Source organism: Epinephelus lanceolatus, chromosome 18, assembly GCF_041903045.1.
Source record: "Epinephelus lanceolatus isolate andai-2023 chromosome 18, ASM4190304v1, whole genome shotgun sequence".
Lineage (NCBI taxonomy): Eukaryota > Metazoa > Chordata > Actinopteri > Perciformes > Serranidae > Epinephelus > Epinephelus lanceolatus.
This window is the reverse complement of record NC_135751.1, coordinates 37,382,593-37,402,314: the sequence shown is the minus strand read 5'-3', so window position 1 is coordinate 37,402,314 and position 19,722 is coordinate 37,382,593. Positions and strand designations below refer to the sequence as shown.

The 19,722-nt window shown below is 40.9% G+C and overlaps 1 protein-coding gene across 1 annotated transcript in view; it reads right to left on the bottom strand.

The window, feature by feature from the left end:
- LOC144458571 (uncharacterized) overlaps window positions 1–19,722 on the bottom strand; it is a 40,136-nt gene that overhangs the window by 18,849 nt on the left and 1,565 nt on the right. Inside the window, exons 2-17 of the mRNA XM_078161059.1 lie at window positions 18,793–18,967; window positions 18,106–18,342; window positions 16,599–16,718; window positions 16,366–16,499; window positions 15,809–15,853; window positions 15,666–15,705; window positions 13,662–13,757; window positions 13,406–13,543; window positions 12,706–12,848; window positions 12,497–12,565; window positions 12,232–12,365; window positions 7,372–7,489; window positions 7,203–7,277; window positions 6,878–7,021; window positions 6,657–6,735; window positions 785–1,035 (exon numbers count right to left, since the gene is read on the bottom strand). Of these exons, the coding sequence (XP_078017185.1) occupies window positions 785–1,035; window positions 6,657–6,735; window positions 6,878–7,021; window positions 7,203–7,277; window positions 7,372–7,489; window positions 12,232–12,365; window positions 12,497–12,565; window positions 12,706–12,848; window positions 13,406–13,543; window positions 13,662–13,757; window positions 15,666–15,705; window positions 15,809–15,853; window positions 16,366–16,499; window positions 16,599–16,718; window positions 18,106–18,342; window positions 18,793–18,967 (1,998 nt within the window). The remainder of the gene's footprint in view (window positions 1–784; window positions 1,036–6,656; window positions 6,736–6,877; window positions 7,022–7,202; window positions 7,278–7,371; window positions 7,490–12,231; window positions 12,366–12,496; window positions 12,566–12,705; window positions 12,849–13,405; window positions 13,544–13,661; window positions 13,758–15,665; window positions 15,706–15,808; window positions 15,854–16,365; window positions 16,500–16,598; window positions 16,719–18,105; window positions 18,343–18,792; window positions 18,968–19,722) is intronic.

Sequence of the window (19,722 nt, the reverse complement as noted above, 5' to 3'; positions counted from 1 at the left end):
CATTGTTGAACAATACAAAATAAGCACTGTGACAACCGACCCGGTCTCCCCTACAATGCCTGGTAGTTTACATTGAGCGCGCTCCCGAGGAATGCATGCACATATGGCGGGCAGACACAACTCTTGGCAAAACTCCAGAGGCATGTTTCATCTCCAGTCTGCCTCTGTTACAGAGATATTAAAATCTGTGTTCCTGTTTGTTCCTGCAGCCTGCAGGCTGTTCCCGCCATCACGAGACAGGTTAAGCCTGTCCTTTCTTTAAATAATTTTGAGAGGGTTATTCACGCATTTGTCTCCACCCGACTTGATTATGGGCTGGCCCCATCCTACCTTTCCGGTCTTTTGAAAAAATGTGTTTCATCACGGTCACTGACCAGATCACTTCTTGTTGTCCCAAGAACAAGGTTAGCGCAGAGGGGAGACAGAGCCTTTGCAATTGTGGCCCCCAAACTCTGGACTGAGCTGGCCCTCCAGGTTAGACTGGCAGATACCCTCCCTGTTGTTAAGTTTCGTTTAAAAACCCATCTGTTTCCGTCGGCCTTCTCTGCCCCTGTATGAGAGCTGGCAGACTTTTGTTGTCTTATTTTGTGTTTTCTTTTCTTGTGTTTTATTTATTGACTTTTGTATATTATAGGCTATTTGATGAACAGCACTTTGGTCAACGCTGTTGTTTGCTATATAAATAAATTTGTATTGTATTGTATCTGAGGGTGTGTGAGGAAGAAGACCACAACAACAACAACAACAACAACAACAACAACTGCGTAACACCTCACTAACGTACCTGGTATCTGTCCTCCGGGATCAGGTCGTGATCTCTGAGCTGGCTGAGGAAGATGTGCGGGTTCTCCATGCAGGACAGTTTAGTTTTATGGCGACGGAAGAACTGAAGGAGTTGCTCCTTCTCCATCCAGAACGTCGGCTCTGTCATGCTCCTGGCTGCAACCACCTCCACCCAAACCTCTGCACACACACCAGAGAGACCACAGAGAGACCACAGAGAGACCACAGCTGCTCCACAGGTCAGGAGGTGTCACATCCACAGTGTGGCACTGAGTAAAGTGATTTATGGAGGCTCCCTCCGCTGCAGTTCCTCCCTCCGCTGCAGTTCCTCCCTCCGCTGCAGTTCCTCCCTCTGCACACTGTCCTGCTCCAAAGTTCAGGGTTTAGACAGTTAAAGTAAAAATGCCGCAGCAGCTCACTGTACTGTGTCACATAGAAAAACAAAGCAGATTAAAACAGGCGGGAGTCTCGCCAAGTCCGATCAGAGCCGATCTATCCACAGCACAACCCTCTGCCCCGTCTTGACGACGTTTCGAAAGTGAAAGTTGGAGGAGTTTTTTTCTTCAGCTGATAAGTCGCAGTTCCGGTCAGTGGCCACAGGGGGCGTCATCTACCACAGAGTGACTCCTGCAGGGAACATGTTACAACACGTGCAGGTTTGACCCCTGATGAAAACTTGAAAGTAATAAAAGTAGAGACACAAATAGGTTGATAAACTTAAACCAGAAAGAAGGAAATGATGCAGCCAGGATGTTGAGGTGGAGGACCCATGGGTGTAGTATGAGACAATGGGCCCCTGGGCACAGATATGCAAAGGGCCCCACCACCTCTACTACACAGGACACAGACTTTGTGGTGGTTTTGCATCTCTTTGTGTTTCTCTGTCTCTCTGTGCTTATTCTGTCTCTATGTGAGGTACTCTGGGTTTTTTGTTGTTTTGTGTCTTTTTGTAGTAGTTTGGGTTTCCCTGTGGTCACTTTGTGTCGCTTTGTAGTCATTTTGTGTCTCTTTGTGGTTGTTTTGTGTCTTTTTTGGTTGTTTTGTGTCTTTTTATAGTAGTTCGGGTTTCCCTGAGGTAATTTTGTGTCTTTTTTTAGGTCATTTTGTGTCTCTTTGAAGTACTTTGGTTTCTTTTTTCGTTGGTTCTGTGTCGCTTTGTAGACATTTTGTGTTTCCTTGTAGTTGTTTTGTGTCTTTTTGTAGTAAATTGGGTCTCCTTCAGGTATTTGTGTATCTCTTTGTGGTTATTTTGTGTCTCTTTGTGTCACCCTGTGGTTGTTTTGTGTCTTTTTGTAGTAGTTCGGGTTTCCCTGTGGTCACTTTATGTCTCTCTGTGGTCTTTTAGTGTCTCTTTGAAGTACTTTGGTTTCTTTTCTTGGTGTCTTTCTGTAGTAGTTTGGGTTTCCCAGAGGTAATTCTGTGTATTTTTTGGTCATTTTGTGGCTCTTTTTTGGTTGGTTTTTTTTGGAGCTTCATGGTCATTTTGTGGTCTTGCTATGGTATTTTTGTGTCTCTGAGGTACTTTGGTTTCTTTTTTTGGTTGTTTTGTGTCTTTTTGTAGTAGTTTGGGTCTCATTGAGGTAATATTGTGTTTTTTTTTGTGTGTGTGTTGGCGGCTCTAACATTTTGGGCCCCTGGGCCTCTGCCTGGTAAGACAGTAATCCATCTATGCAGGCCAGCATTGTTTTTTTTACTTCCTTATATTACCCTATTGCTATCTGTGTAGATTTCGAGGGGATGCAGGGGACACAGCCCTCGTAGACATTTAGAATATCTGCATTCTCATTCATGCAGAATCTATAGCTTACCTCATTTTTTTCCTTACGGCAATTTAAAAAATTTTTTAGATCCTATCTCACTCCCATCTGTTCTTGTTTCAACTGATAGATTTGCTTGAATTTTAACTGTTTTAAGTATTCTCAAGGGTTTTTTTTTAAGTTTTTTTTTATCTTTTTTTCCCCTTTATCCCCATTTTTCACACATTTCTTGATTGTGTCCTGAATGCTTATGATCTTTTGTTCAGTATTAGTATTAAAGCTGAATAAATATAACTGACATAAACAAATTGCCAGCTGAACTGATTCATTGCAAACCTCTATTAGATAGAATATGAGCATGTCTCACTCGTCATCCCGTTTTTACGCTACTTCAATTCTGTGCTCACTTCCATCTCGTGTATGTATCCTGTATCAGTAGCTCAGGTGCCAAACAAAATCTGAGGGGTCTTGAGATGATTAAAGAGGCAGGTTTATCAAAATGAGACGTCTTTAAAGATGTACATATATATTTTATTTTAAAAACAAACATCCACCGGCGACAGATCAGAGACAGAGTGCAACTGATTCATAGCTGAAATACTGTGGAATTACATGAAAAATCCTGTTTGATCATTTGCATGATGAACGTTTCAGACAAATACAAAGTCAAATACTGACTTTTGTCATAATACATACATCTTGACACTCTCCTCACATGTGGTGCAACATCAGAGGAAACATGTCAATAAAAAGAAGGTTTGACGCAACACACAGAAAATTAATTTTTACTTAACTTTAAAGTACTAATATAAAATAGTTTGTCTCCATTGTACAAACTCCTGTTTAATAAAAACACAGAAATATTAAAAATGTTTGTTACATCAATAAAGAAAGGCACTGACTATATTGCACCCTTTAGGAGTAAACAAAATGCACTGCAGTAGAATTATACTGTGATAAAAAGATCACAATTAGTGATCTACCTCAAAAAGCTTGGGACACAATCGTTCCTTTACAAACGCTGTTAAATAATTTGCTAACAGTAATCAAGTCGTCCACATCCACATACATGAGAACTTCTAGAGAATTAATTTAAAGGGATAGTGCACCCAAACATGAAAATTCAGCCATTATCTACTCACCCATATGCCGAGGGAGGCTCAGGTGAAGTTTTAGAGTCCTCACATCACTTGTGGAGATCCAAGGGGAGAGTGGGTAGCAACACAACCACCTAATGTAGGCTGACGGCGCCCCAGATTAAAACGTCCAAGAACACATAATTGAAACCACAAAATATCTCCATACTGCTCGTCCGTAGTGATCCAAGTGTCCTGAAGCCCCGACATAAAAAGTTGTTTGGAAAAACGTCATTTGAACTCTGTTTTTAGTCTCACTGTAGCCTGTAGCTCTGACTGCTTCTCTGTGGACCGCGTTCACGTGTGCGCTTGCGCGAGACCGTGAGACATGGGCACCGCCTTCATGTGTGTTCACGTGCTTTTGCACAGAGAGGCAGTTAGAGCAGTATGGAGATATTTTGTGGTTTCAATTATGTGTTTTTTTTTGGGTGAGTAGATAATGGCTGAATTTCCTTTTTTGGGTGCACTATCCTTTTAAACCTAGGGTAAATGTATTACTATTATTTTACTTTACCGACCACCTGAGGCTGGTGTTGCGTGCACATTGAATTCATGACAAATAAAAGAAAGTCATTTTACAGCTGCTAGTAATGGAGACAGAAAATGAATACACACAGGGAAAGCACCTGCGATTAAAGCCGACCTCGTCATGTGATAATGCCCGGTCATGGAATGAAACAGTTGTGCTGTATTTTAAACAGTCAATAAAATTCAGTAAATAGCAAAGCTGTGCTTTTGATTGTATATTCATGTCATAAATATAGACTGCACATGTCAATGAGATGGTAACCTGTGTGAGAAATAAAGAAAATAATCATAATAATCGTCTGTGTATAGTCATCAATATGACCCGTGATCACTATAAGCAGTTTCAGCTGTTCTGAAATCTCATCATGTGCTGAGGATCATCCCAAAATGATAAGTTCACTGTTCACAAGTACTGTAGTGACTAGGGCTGAGTATCGCCACTGATTTCCTGAATAGATTCCATTTAGATTCACAAGGTCCCGATTCAATTCGATTCTATTTGATATCGATTCGATTGGGGATATTTCAGTTACAATACCAATTTTTGCTAGTATGTGAAAGAGATTCTCAGAGAACTAATAGTGCGAAATGTACAAGGAATTATTGTTAAAAAAGAATAAATTCAGAACAGAATTAAAAGTGAATATTTTAAAACTAAATGTTTCTAGAGCAACAACAGCAATATTAAAACAGCAAAGTCACAATATAAACTTAATGTCTCACTGGAAACAGAATAAAAATGTCAATAAAATAAATCATATTCCTGACATCACAATACTGAGTGAAGTTTAGGAAGAATAAAGAACACAGACATCAGTCAGTATCAGTCCTGCTGTCCTCTCTGCTGCTGAGGAGACTCACTACCTGCAGGTCACATGACCACAGGTCACATGACCACTGGTAAGTTTTAAGATACAAGACAAACTGAGCTAAACCCTGAGACATAAAAATTTGTTGTTGTTTCAGCTTGTTAGTAACAATTTGCTATTAGCTGTAAAGTGTCTGTGCTTGTTTATTACATAATATCAGTGGCGGTAGACGAGAGACTGCAGACAGAGCAGACTGAGATATCACTTCATGTTTTCTTCATGTTTACATGTTGCTGATCAGCTGTATTGTCCTGTCCTCAGCTCAAGTTAACTTCACTTTTCTGTCTCCACCCCAACATCTCTACTCAGTATTTGTGTGTGCGAAAGGGGCCGTACACATGCTGCGTTTTTTGAGCCCTCAAATTCACTGTTTTCAATATAGACGCCGTTGCACCATGCACGCGTTCCTGACCGCCCATTTTTCAGGGTGTGACGGCTGCGCCCTGAGATAAACTGAGAGTTTAACTTGAGGAACGCAGCAGCATGCACCATGTCATGTGACAACAAATCACAGCCGGCAGATATCTTTCACTTCACCCCTAAATATCAGCCTGTGATAAATATGAAGTTGATCATGTTAGTGCAGGGCCACCCAGAGCTTTACATCTGTCCCATAGACAACAGGCCTACACACTTATAAACAGCTCCTGGAAGAAAGATCAGCTCTGCACTCAGGATTTCAGGTGAACAGAATATGATTCGGTGCTTAAGGTTGCTTAGCAACCTCAGACGCAACCTGCCCTCACGCTCGTGAAAGCTTGCATAAAAAAAAAAAGGCACAAAAGTAGTCCCAAGAATCCGACCTCACGTTTCCCAGGCGTTAAAGCCCTTAGAAGTGGCGCAGCAGGACCGACGCACACACAGCAGGCTGCTGCAGCATGATAATAAATGACACAGTTACAGTTACAGATAAAGGAGCTGGTAACTTCAGAGCTTCTCAAGACTTTGAAAGTTAATAATTAAGCGCCGCGGCTCGTTTACTAATGGCGAGATTAACGTGGTTAAAGCTTCACACATCTGTGGGGAAACATATATATTAAAAGATCAATCTGGGATTTTATGAATCGATACAGTGTCATTCAAATGACGATCGATTTGGATTGGATGAATCGATTATTTTAACCCAGCCCTGGTAGTGACACTCACTTTAATCAAACTACAGTATTTTTTAAAAGTTCAGTAACCTGAGTGCTCTGCTCATTCAGCATTACTCTCCTGTAACACTGGATCAAAATCAGAACAACAGATATTGTCCTATTATTATTATTCCAGTGACAATTTGCATCCATGAAAAACCTGGCGGCTACATTACCCACAATGCAACTCGGCCACTAACAGCTCTGTCACTGCAGGTATCCTTACCGCAAAAAGACCTCAAGTAATACTGGATCATTTCTGTCTGACTTAATTCCAGTTAAAGTACCTTTACCTCTTATTATTATTCTGAAATACTGTGACTGCAGCAGAGGCATCAGTCAGAAAGACATATACCACAGGGCTCATTACATCATCATTTCTTAACCTATCCCAAAAAGTTACTGAGTTTGAAAACGGAACACCGTTTACCCGTCATCAGTTATTACTGATGTTGAACACACTTTTAAATTCTCGATCAAATAACTCCTTCAGTCCGTTGCCCTTGGCAAGGAATTCAGCGTTGTCCTGCAAAAGAACACAACAGTCCATGTCACTAAAACACATACTTAAAACATGTACTTAACTGTTGATGAAAACCTCCTTTTTTTAAAGGAATAGTTCGGACCTTTTGAAGTGAGATTGTGTGAGGTTCTCTCTTGTTACTTACTCGGTTGTACGTGGCACAGTTGTTGAAAATGAGCTGGACGTCGGACACAAACTCTCCAACCGTCTGGTAGAGTTGCTCCTGGAGTTTGTCTGCAACTTTACCGAGCCACATGGGAGTCTTGATCACAGTGGAGTAATCTTGCAACTGTGGGTGCCGAGCAGAAATGAATGAAATACTCAACACTCTGCAACAACTTTGTGTGTTTACATGAGCTTCAGACCATCATAAGCACCTGAGGACAGCGTCATTCCTCTTTATCTGTATTATTTCCCACAAATATGAAGACAGTAAACAGGTGCATGAGAGGAGCAAGACAGAGACTCACGTAGAGGCATGGGTTGGTGGCAAATATTTGTTCCCCATCAGCACTGCACAGATACAGGAGGAGATACTGGCATTGCTGTTGATGTAAGAGAAGAGGAGGTGAGAGGCGGCGGTGTGTCAGAGAGGCAGGCGTTACGATGTGAGGGCACAGAGTCAGACGGCGTGCTCACCAGCATGCGTTGGGATATCTGGCGAGACACGACTTCTTCCTTCTTCTGCTGATCTGGGTAAAGCCACGACTGAGAGGTTCTGAATACACAGAATGTGCACATCCATGGTCTGTCGTCCCTGCTCACACACACACAAACAAAATATATTAATACATACATATAAAACATCTGAGAAGTACCCATCCTGAACAGAATATAGATATATAGATGCTTTTAATTTGTGTTTCATTTTAACCACGTTAATCCCACTGACACAGGACGGGTGGAACATGTTACAAAGGTAGAGATTTATTGACTCAGTTTGTATAACATGTCATTTGATGAGCTAGTAAATTTAAAGTCTGCTGAAATAGGCATCTCCCTGACTCCACTGATGCTACTTTGGTCGTTACATTCACTTTGCACATAAGGTGGAGAGCAATGACCATACATCATAAATGAAAACAATGTAATAGGCACACTCTTAGTGATAAATACAAAACAAAAGTAAAAAATAAATAAATAAATAATTAATAATAATAATAAAAAACACAAATGAACACAATGAAAACACACACACACAGGGTTTACCTAATTGGTTATAAAATTGTAAGATATGCATAAATCAATTGTTTCAGTCAGTTTTTTATTACATAATTTTAAGTTTGATATTGTTTTATGATATATATAAATCTGAATTCTTAAAAGGACAGAAGAATTCGCTTTTACGTCTTGAACCTCCCGTCTCCAACGGGCTTGAGACGTGCACCGTTGAGGACTTGGCTCAGATTCCAGGGTTACTAGCCCCTTTTAGATAGGAATTGACCTATGGCAAAGTCCCGCCCTCAAACGCAATGAGCCAATCACAGTGCGTATAGCCATTCCCATACACTCGGACATTCTCTGCCTGGACGTCCATTGAAATGCATTACAGAAAGTCAGTTTTGTTCGGTTTTATGAGCTTTTTCTGAGATTTGAAGTTTAAAAATGGTCAAACGGTGTGCATGGGGTACATGCAACTCTGACACAAGGTATCCTGAGAGGCTGGGCGACCAGGTGTATTTTTTACACTTTAAACCACATCTCAACCGAGAAAAGTGTCTCCTTTGGATAAAGCTGTGTGGTAACGTTAGACCACAACATCAACTCAACGTGAATAAGATTAACAATGATGTCTACATCTGTTCTAAGGTAAGTCAACATTGTGTTTGAGGCAACATATTGTCACTTTGCTGGAAAGAAATATAAAGTTATCTTTAACATCTCTAGTTAACGTTAGCTAAAGTTAGCCTAACGTTAGCTTCTAGCTGCGTTGTTCATCATGTCACCTTGTTTGCTGGGAGTTCATTAGCCTATTTTGTTCTAGTTTTGTACTTTGGTGATCGTACATCATTGTTAGCTGTTGTCCAAAGGGCTCTAGTTAAGCTAACGTTAACTTCTGGAGCTTAGCTTCATTAACTTATCTGTAATGGCAGAGATAACAAAGGTTGGCAAACGTTCTGCTGAATGATTCAGTGTAAATACTGTAGCACCAAACTAACGGAGAGACACTCTTGGTAAAGATGGTAAAAAGGCCGTTATCCTTTTCTCATATTCTGAGCCAAAAACCTTAACTTCAGTGGCACTTTAACTTGTTGTCTTTGATGGTAAGCTTTTCATCGACCTTCTCAACAATAAAATGATGAATATATCCCTCCAATGCGTAGTTTAGGCCATTTTGGTTACTTTTCACTAGCTATGTTTCCATCCAAAAGTGATTTGAATCATTGGGAAATGTGCATTAAAAGAAATACGAATCCTGTGTGTTTCCATTAAATGTACAGACTTTGGTGAAAACTACGAACTCGCGCGAGTTTTCCATAGAACCGGAAACAAAACAAGTCTCGCATTCTTCTTCTTCTACGTTTCCTGGCGGTTGGCAACCAGCTTGTAAATGCATTACCACCTTCCCGACCCAGAGTGTGGATATCACCATGGAGAGAGGTGCACTACGTCAGACTTAATTCGAACATAACTGTTTCCATCTCGTTTTGCGAATCAACATTTTTTTTTAATCAACCAAAACCCGGCTATAGCGAGCGTATTTTAGTTTGTGCGAATCAGGGGATTTTGGCGTTTCCATCATAATTTTCCGATGTGATACTTCTAGATGCGCATCTAAACAGGCTGATGGAAACATGGGTAATGACATCTGATCGTTATGTCCCCAAAAATCATCAATTGTCTCCTGTGAAATGCCATGTATTGTGACACCTGCCATAGCGCCCGTCACTGAATGTTAATTGTTTGTCCGAGTGAGTGGAGGGGGGCGTGGCTTAGCCATAGGTCATTGTGCAAATTTGCAGGAAAGCCCAATCAGTCTTTTTTCAGCATTGGCAGTATAAAAGCAAAATCACTTCACCGTCCCCGTCATCTGCCCGTTAATGGCCTCTTCGTTTGTGAGGGCAAGGAGGGCTCGCAATTCCTTGTCTCCTCAGTTGCTCATCTTTACAGTGTCTGTCAGGTTTGTGTTTCCCTCTTGTTACTAGCTGCTCGCTAATTCCTGCTATCAGCTGTTTCCTGTTTATCCACCGCCAGTGGCTCACACGTGCGGCGTGATCAACAGCTCCTCCCATAAGTCATCAACAGCTCCTCCCATGGCGGAAGGCCGTCTCTGTCTGTTTAAACTAAAAAGGTTCCACCAATATGTCTACCCTACGAAGCGGAAAATTGGGCGGCTCGGATCAACTCGCCAATCCGGCTCCGGCTTGCAGCTTGCCGGCCAAACGGCCCCACATTTGCGGAAAATCTGGCAGTGTAAAAGGGGCTACTGTCTTATCCTGAAGCCCCCTGAGGAATCTGATCCCGTTTGGTTCGGTGGTGGGAACCTCTAGCAACCACATGCCTTTGCTGACATCGACCCCAGCGGGATTCTTAAAAGGATATGAGGGCAATTTTACAAAAAAGTATTTTGTTTTATGATGACAAAAATTAGCCAAGATAATGAGCAAATTAATTATATATTGTTTATTTTTTGGGGGAAAAAACATTTAAAAAAAAAAAAAAAATTATTAAGAGAGCAGGTTCTTTGAGTGAAATGTTCCTGTCGAAATGTCCAACAGTAAATCAGTGTACATATTGAGAGAGTAAGTGTTATAATGTTTCTACCATATTGTTACAGAAGGTGCATTTGTCAGTTATATCAGGGATGTATTTATAAATAACAGAATTCTCTGGATAATATCTATCTATAACCCTAAAAAGCAGCTCTTTGGTTTTGTTGGGCAGGAAGGAAGAGTGAATACAGGACTACATGTCTCACCATCAAGAGTCTGACCTGTCCAATTATATTTAGCAGTACTGTTCTTGGAATAAGTGAATGTCTGATTAATATGATGCCAGTTAGCAGTGCATTTACTACAGTGTTACTCACGTTGGGAGACAGGAATACTGTCTTTGAAATCACTACGTGAATACAAAAGTTGTCAAATAGTTGCGTCACAAGCAGAATGTTGCTGTTAAACCAATGTTCAAAGAAAATGGACTCATTTCTATACGTATATTGGCTCTGCTCCATAAACACATTTGTGAGGAGAATACTTCTGCTTATAAAGAAGAGACCAACATAGAGGAGTTTGCTTATGAAAGTTGGAGAGTTTAATAGGAAGTTTCCCAACAGCATAGGAGTATATCCACTGCAGCTACTGCTACCTGCATTTTTAATGAGAAAAACATTAATTATTAAGATGGAATAAATCAGAGCTTGAACATGGATTAAGTGATTTTTGCCCGTTTGGGGGCAGCGATACAAGCTGGAAGCACAATATTTACATATCACCTTATCACAATGATATAGCTACAGTGTTTACCTGAGGATTTTTGGTCCAGCAGCAGTGACCTTGACCTCTGACCAACAAATTCTAATCAGCCATTCCTTGAGTTTAAGGCGGAATCTATACTTCTGCGTTGAACCGACGGCGTTCCTTAAGCCATAGCCTGACATGCACCTCCCCAGAAATTTAGCGACGCAGACCTCCTGTCTATTTCTGTAAGCTGAAACCATTTCCCTCAGTGGAAACAAATATTTTATTTACTTTAATTTCACAGATAAGAAACAATAAATTGCGAAGACAATAAAGCCTCCACAAAAATAACATTTTAAGTCTGTTAAGAGGAAATCTCCGCTCGTCACTAATACAATGTAAAACGCCGTAGGCTTGTGCTAATAACGTTAGCATGTTGTACTTGTTTGGAAAACGTGTTTAGTATAAGACAGTTGTTTTGTCAGTGAACCTTGTGAGTTGTAATGGAGCCAAATTATGTGCCGTTACCTTTGTCAAATGTTGCTGTTGTCTCTGGTTTTATATGAGTAGAGAGAAGTCTGCTAGCCGCTAGGCTAATTTTTACAATGTAAAATGCCATAGGCTTGTGCTAATAACGTTAGCATGTTGTATTTGTGGGGAAAATGTGTCCAGATAAAGACAAGTGTTTGTCTGTGAATGCTGCCAGTTGTAGTGAAGCTGATTTGTGTACTTCTGTTTGAAACTGTCTCTATTAAGCCATGTTTAATGTGTGTTTAATGTGTGTTTTGAATCAACTAAACTTTACAGTACTTCACAGAAACCTCCACCGCTGACTAGTGTTTTAGAGGTGTAACTGCAGAGTAACACAGACACACCACCGCACAAGTATAAACGCTCACAATGGCGAAGGTCACATTTGTATGCTACGGCGTAGGGTCTGCCACATGAGTATAAATAAAAAATCTAATATAAATCTAGTATAAATATAAAATCCCACTGGTCTACCTCTATCTCTTTCAGTTTCAATGAAAAGAATAAACTGAGATCACATAAAAATGTTTCCTGTTTTGGTTGTCTTCTGTTTCTGATCAAAGCTCACCCTAAAATGTCGTCCTCTACATGAGGCAGGTGACATCTCTGGTGGAAGGAGCGAGGGCAGTGGTCACACTCCACCAACTCTTCTTCTCCTGCACCTTTACAGACGCAACACTCATCGTCGTTTTTCTGATCATCCTGCCAAAAAGACACAACAGCAACTCAAAAACGAACATCAGCAATGGCCATCACATTGTTTATGCAGAACAAAGATGAGTGTGGAATGAGGAAATGCTGCTTGTCTGAAACTGACTGATCAACAAACTCACCAGGTCTTCACTATCTGGTTTGCACAGTCCGCATTTACACAGCAGTGAGTGGATCTTCAAGATGTCTGCCTGAAAAGACAAATCAGCAGTGTCGTTCTCTTTGTCTCAGACTGTACTTTAGGTCTTTTAGGCTCTGTACAATCCTGTGCTTCTGTCAGAAACACAGAGACACACACTTTATAATAACACATCACCCTGATCATGGTCACCTCTATGAGGATGCTGAGTGGTTCCCCTTCATACAGGATGTCCTTCCTCCAGGTGGCATCTGCATCTGGACACGACGCCTCCTTCACAAACTCTTCCGGAGTCATCCAGCTCGTCTCAGTACGAAGACTCTTCCCACGAGTCCCTGGTGGTGAGTTTAGAGTCAGCTGGTTAGGACACATTTCATTACACCTTATCACTAGAGTGACACACCCACACAATAAACAGGTTGTGCAGATACACATACACTCACTGGCCACTTTATGAGGTGCACATGTTCAACTGCTGCGCTATTCAGCCAATCACCATCCCTTTATGACCACAGTGTACCCATCTTGTGATGGCTACTTCCAGCAGGATAACGCACCATGTCACAAAGCTCACATCATCTCAAACATGACAATGAGTTCACTGTACTCCAATGGCCTCCACAGTCACCAGATCTCAGTCCAATAGAGCACCTTTGGGATGTGCTGGAACGGGAGATTCTCATCATGGATGTGCAGCCGACAAATCTGCAGCAACTGTGTGATGTCATCATGTCAATATGGACCAAAATCTCTGAGGAATGTTTCCAGCACCTTGTTGAGTCTATGACACCAAGAATTAAGAAGGAGGTCCAACTTGGTGCCAGCAAGGTGTACCTAATAAAGTGGCCACTGAGTGTATTTCGCGACTTTGTGTACAGTGGGAGACAGTTACCTGATGCAAACCGATTTCTGTGTAATGTCGCAGATAAAGCTCCACATGTAACACTGAACTCCTTCCTGCCACGGTCATGTCTTGTTGTACTGGTTTGTGGCTGCTGCTGAGGCCGTTCCTCCGTCTGTCTTTCATCATCTGTAACGGACATGTTTAAAGTATGACTAACATGAGGACAGGATACATATCTTCAGTTATTTCTATTGTGAGCATAAATGTGTTTTAAGCCTGAATATCACTTTGTAGAAACCAGCACCTGTGTCATCTGTGGAACTTTCTTTGCTGCTTGATGAAACCTGGTCTTCCTTGTCCTGCTCGCTGTCCTCGTCTTCATCTTCTTCTTCATCAGACACTAAAAAAAAAAAAAAGAGAAGGAGGAGGTGAACAGCCATGTTTCTGTTGCTTGTATATGTCAATGATTTCTGCCTCATTATTCCACAGGCTAGTTAATAACATGTTGGGCAGGAAATCCAAAGTGTGGGATCATTTTGAGAAGGTGAAGGACGAACCCAAGGTGATATGTAAACTCATCTTCATTGGTCGACTACAAACGTGACGTATCATCTGAAACATGGAAGTAGCTACATGCCCATTAGCCCACAGCGTCATTAACAGGCGGCTCGCTCAGTGTGTGACGTGCACTTGGAGATAAAATATAGGCCTATATTAATGAAGGTTCATTAGTACGGTTTTGTATTTCTCTGTAATGTAGCACAGTGTTAACAATGTTACTGATACTATTCTTTCTCACACCTTCAACTCAAACCACCAAAATATATCATTTAATCATTACATTCATATCAGAAACATGCAGGAGACTAGTCGACTAATGGCTCTAAATGACGACTATTGGTCGACTAGGAAAATTCTTAGTTGGAAGCAGCCCTAACTACACTACATTTCTGCAAGCCAAAGTTAAGTTTGGATTTACAGTCAAGTCTAGACTGCACGTTAGATTAGATGCTACATGCTAGCGACTAATTTCCACTCAATGAGATCGGCTTCACGATGAAAGCAGAAAATGGCGTCCCACAAGAGAGAGGGCGAGTAATGATTCAAAGAGATAAAGGTTTGTGACTGCAGTGTGTCAGCCCTGGATAGTCAAAAGTTTTCTTTAAATGCTTTTAAATGCTAAATGTTTTTAAGAAGACCTTGTTTTTCTTCAAGTGTAGTGTACACTCCATTTGTAAGGTGGTGTACAGGCTCAGAAATAAACTTGATGATCCTCAGAATTCTGAGCGCTTGCTTTTTTATTAACAGCATTTACTTGTACTTTTACTTTCAGCAACTTCAATTAAAAGCCTGGTCCAAATTAAACATCTCGTCCCTTTCAGTAGCCCGGTGTGGCTACACATTTTGACAAATAAAGGCCTGTCTCAATTAGAGGCCTGTGCTTTAAGTAAATAATAGCCCGGGCTACTAATGGAAGTTTAACGGTATTCTAGTAAGTGACTTTAACTTCTGCTAGAGTCATATCCTGGTAAGACATCTGTACTTTTACTTTTAAGGGCCTGTCCCAGTACCCCCCCTTAGCCCTACCCCTACATTTGTACGTTCCCGCGAGGGGTAGTGGTGTCCCAATTCCTTTTTGCGTGTAGGGGGCATAACGAGGAGTAGTGGGTATGAAACTAGCCCTTCGGAGCGAGGGATTTCAGATGCTGACTTGCCAGCGAGGGGTCGACGTCGCCATGGCTACCACCAAGCAAGAGACAGGGAGAAAAGTTCATACATAGCTAACGTTACCGTCGTCAGGTTGCTTGTTGGCTAGCTAGCTAGCTCGCGCTATCTGGCATCTGTCATCTGTCCTGTTCTGCAAAAATTGTCGGATTTTTCACATTAGGATAACACGCCAGCTAGTATAACTATGCTGCCTCGTAATGTTAGCTGGTTAGCTAGCTAGCAGAAGTCCCCTGTCATCTGTTGTTCATCAAACAAAGCATGATGAATAATGTAAACACGATAGTTTGGATGAGCTCAACTGGAGACTCCATTGTAGATGCTGGTTGGAAATGTAGATGGCTCGCAGCCTCCTGTTTAAAATAGTTACATATGTGTGAACGTAACCGACACAGTGACGTAGTGAGTGGTGTCCCAATTCCTAGGGAAGGATTTCAACCCCTACCCCTTGTTGCTTCATTTCGAGGGCCAAGGGATACTGGGAAATGGCTAGGGGTAAGACCAAGGGCTAAGGGGTAGTGGACAAGGGGGGGTATTGGGATTGGGCCTAAGTACGCTTTAAGGTCCTTCAACCACCACTGACCTGTTATGGAATGATCATCCAGCACCAGTGACCTCTTGGCCTAGCAAAGAGATATAAAATGGATACGGCTCAGATCAGCAGCACCAATAACAAGAAGATACACCACAAAGTTTGAATGTATTTTCATCAATTCTTGTTCTTACCTTTTTACACCCTCTTTTGTAATTTGCTGCCTTCAGGTGACCTTCCTGCAGTGAAATTCAAAAACAGAAAATAATATTTCCACAACAACCTGTCTGTAAAGATATCCAACAAGGCATGCTAACATGACCAACGTTAAAGGTCCAGTGTGTAGGATTTAGGGGGGTATATTAGCAAAGATTGAATATATCATAATAAGTATGTTTTCTTTAGTGTAAAATCACCTGAAAATAAGAATCATTGTGTTTTCCTTATCTTAGAATGAGCTGTAGCCTGTGGAATAACCGCAGGTACCAGCCCTGGAAATTAACCTGACTCCTGTCTGACTGCTGAGCGTGGACATTTCCTGTGTCTGTCCTTTCAATTAAAGTCCCACACGGTCCAGTCATATAGGTTTGGATTTATTTGACAAGGCTCCAAGTAAAAACCGCCTGAACAATGAACACTAAAGGATTCTAACTTGAAGCCACTAAATCCTACACACTGCTGCTTTAGAGAAAAGCAAGTTGTGTCACGCAGTCGTGTTCCACATGTATTTCAAATTCACTTTTCAACAAACCTTTACAAGTTTTTCCAGTGGGGTGCCCTGACATCGAATGCTCAACTTCCAGTTCTTGAAACTTTTCTTCCCCGCGAACCTCTCAAATTCACCAGGAGTAAACCACTGTTTCTTGAACACAATGCACTTCTCCCCTGAAATTCAGAGAATAAGGAAAGTGTTCATGTCAGCCATCAATCATCTGCTGTTATTCATAATCAATCCTCCAGTCACTGAGCTTTACTTTTGCCTACCTTTAGCTAGTCTTTGTCTGTCCAGTGTCCCCTCCTTCTGTCCACAGGTCACAGGCAGCTGTGTCTTGTAGATGTTCCAGGTCCAAATGTCACTCTTCTGTCCCTTCTTCAGGGGAGACGCTGAAGAATAAAAAAAAAAAGAACTTTGATTTCTTTGTTACAAATGAGAAACTACAAAGACATAATTTACAGTGATAGTGCGCTAAAAGGCAGCAAACATAAAGACACAGTGGGTCTCGTTCATCAAATGTGAGCAGAACAAATTTGTGTGTAAACTGTACGCAGAGGGAAACCGACGAGTACTTCTGCATATATCAATATGCTAGTAGCTCCAGACTTTTCGTAGATACTAACAAGATCTACAGCTGCTTCTTTCTGCTCGTTGTGCTCGTGTAAATAAGATATTGCACATAAATGCTGCTTGTCTTTATTAGAAGTTACAGTTTTAGCTTGTATTGTGCTCTGTTATGTTCACAATACACAGATGCCTTTGAAACAAGTAAGTTAAACATGACAAGAGATAAGAAATGTAACACATTTAGTTAAACTAGTTGGTATTTACAGGATTTGAGCTTCAGATTAGGGTTCTAAAATATGAGTTATTTGAATGATACAAAACTGGACAACACCTTTCTCTGAATGAATAAAGTAACAAACCAATGTCATGTCATTTTTGTTTAATTTAATTATCAGAGCTGTGACATGGGAGACGTAAACATTATTTCAAATTGAGTTTTGGTTTAATAAGAGCTGTGGGCAGCTGGTAAATCAGAATCTAGCAGAGAGTTGGAGGGACTTGTTGTTAAACTTAACGGTGGGTTAATGCCGACATCAGACTGCCTGCATTAAGATGTTTTAATAGTGGTTTAAACAATGCTGAGGGCAAACTGACACAGAGGTTTCTGCAATGATGCAAGCAATGCGCTCATCTGCAGAAGAGAGCTGTGACCGGCTTCCTGTGGGTTTTTTGTGCGTACTTGTGGGATTTTTTGCATCAAATTTCATGTTGAATCATTTTCATTTAACTTGCTGGATGGTTCTTACAACAGAAGACACGGAGTTAACGGCACCTGTTACCTCCTGCCAGACCTTTGATTTACCTGTTCCTGTCACACCACTACCAACAGAAGAAAATACAATGTTTTCCTTAACTCCACTTCACCCGAAATAACTTCAGTCTCAGCGTCGGAAAAGTTTTTCTTTTTCTTCTTTCTCTTTCTCCATAGTCCAAGGTATTTAACACCTCCTTATATGGTGGTCACTGGCTATTCATGGGCGGGATGTATGCTAATTGCTGACTAGCAGGAGTGCGCTGTCAATTTACGATTGATTGGTATTCATGAACATGCACACCTGCCTGTGATCATTTCTGACGTTCCCATTGCGTTCATGAATCTGAAGTAGGTTTTTAGTACCAAGGTGCAAATCTTCTCATAGATTTACTAACATTTCATGAATGAGACCCAGTGAGTTTAGAAAAGTAAAACCTAAATGGGAGTCGACTTACAGAAGCATAATTTCTTGGACTTTTTCCTTGGAGTCAGTCGAGATGACGGACCGGCCTGCTCCTCCTCCTCCTCCTCCTCCTCATTGCACGCGCTCCTACTTCTTAGTTTTCTCTTCTTTACTGAGTTTTCTTGCTTCTTCTCTCCGTCCTCATCTGCCGAAAGCTTCTTCCTTTTCCCTTCATCTGACTCCTCTGTTTCATCACTCTCTGGTTGTTGTTGGTAAAAATGGAAAGACCCTGCGATTTAAATGAAAACCCAGAGATTAAAATGTTAAGATTTGTACTATTTTTTAACTATTTTTTTTATTATTTTACTTATTTATAAAAAAAAAAAGACATGAACATACAGCAAGCCAACAGACGGAAAAAGTAATATTTATAAATAATAAAACGCATAATGTAAAAGCAAATTGTCAGTGTATAGTTAATTTGATTTACACATCGGAAAAGGAGAGACAACTTCCTATAGATAAACTTATACCTTAGACTTTTCTACATATAGTTTTTATTACCATTTAACTTTGTCACACAACTATAAACCATGTAAATATATATACCAAATATCTATCTTACAAAAACAAACCTGTCTTAGTATATAATATAAATTATAATAGTTCAATAGTAAGCAGATTTACAATCATTAACAGTCTAATGACCATAAAAAAAAAATTAAAAAAAGAGTCTGACCGTCCTTGAGTTTGTTGTGCAGCAGTCGCAGGGTGGGGTACTGGTTCATGATGGTCTCCGTGAAGACACAGTCCCAGAAGTCTATGATGCGCTTTGACTGTTCTTTTTCCAGCCAGTCCAGAATGTCATAAAGGCCTCTTTTTATGTTGTTCTTACTCTTCATGCGACTCACCTTCTGCACACACACACACAAAGAGAACATTTGCACTGACATGTCGTGTCTGCCTGATCAAATGTTGCATCATTAAAAATGAGCATCTTCTTAACAACGACAACACAAACAAAACCCTAAACAAAAAAAGGCCTTTTCACACTCCCCCTTAAAGCTACTCTTACCTTTCTTGCATTTCACAAAGCACTTAGAACATCCACAACTCCCGCCTCCCTCCAAAGTCCCACCCCCCTCCTCCTGCAACTCCACCTCCCTCCAAAGGCCTACTCCAAGACAACCAAGACAGTCAAACGCAACCCCAGAGTTTTAAAAGTTTTGGAATAAGGTTACAGTGCTAACATTAGATAGTAGCGTTAACGTTACTAGTAAGTGGAAACGCACAAGGAAGATAATGTTAATGTTTCAGAGGCTACGCTACAGTAGGCTAACGTTAGCCATTAGCATTAGCTGGATGCTGTGTTGTCATAAATAACGTTATAGCCTGTTACATTAAGAGGCAAACTAAACATAATGTTACCTGTCATGCACAGTCAAACACAACCCCGGAGTTTTGAAAGTTATCCAGGGTCAGTGATGACTGATGAGTTTTTTATAATATACCGTAAATGCTAACTTTAGATAGTACTGGTGACTCTTTCGGAGCTCCACCTGGATCTTTTCATGGAAAAAACACTGTAGAATGGTCATACTTTGAGCAATCTTCTTCAAATTTGAAACAAATGTTCATTGATAGTGTGCCTACAGCCCCACAGTGTCAT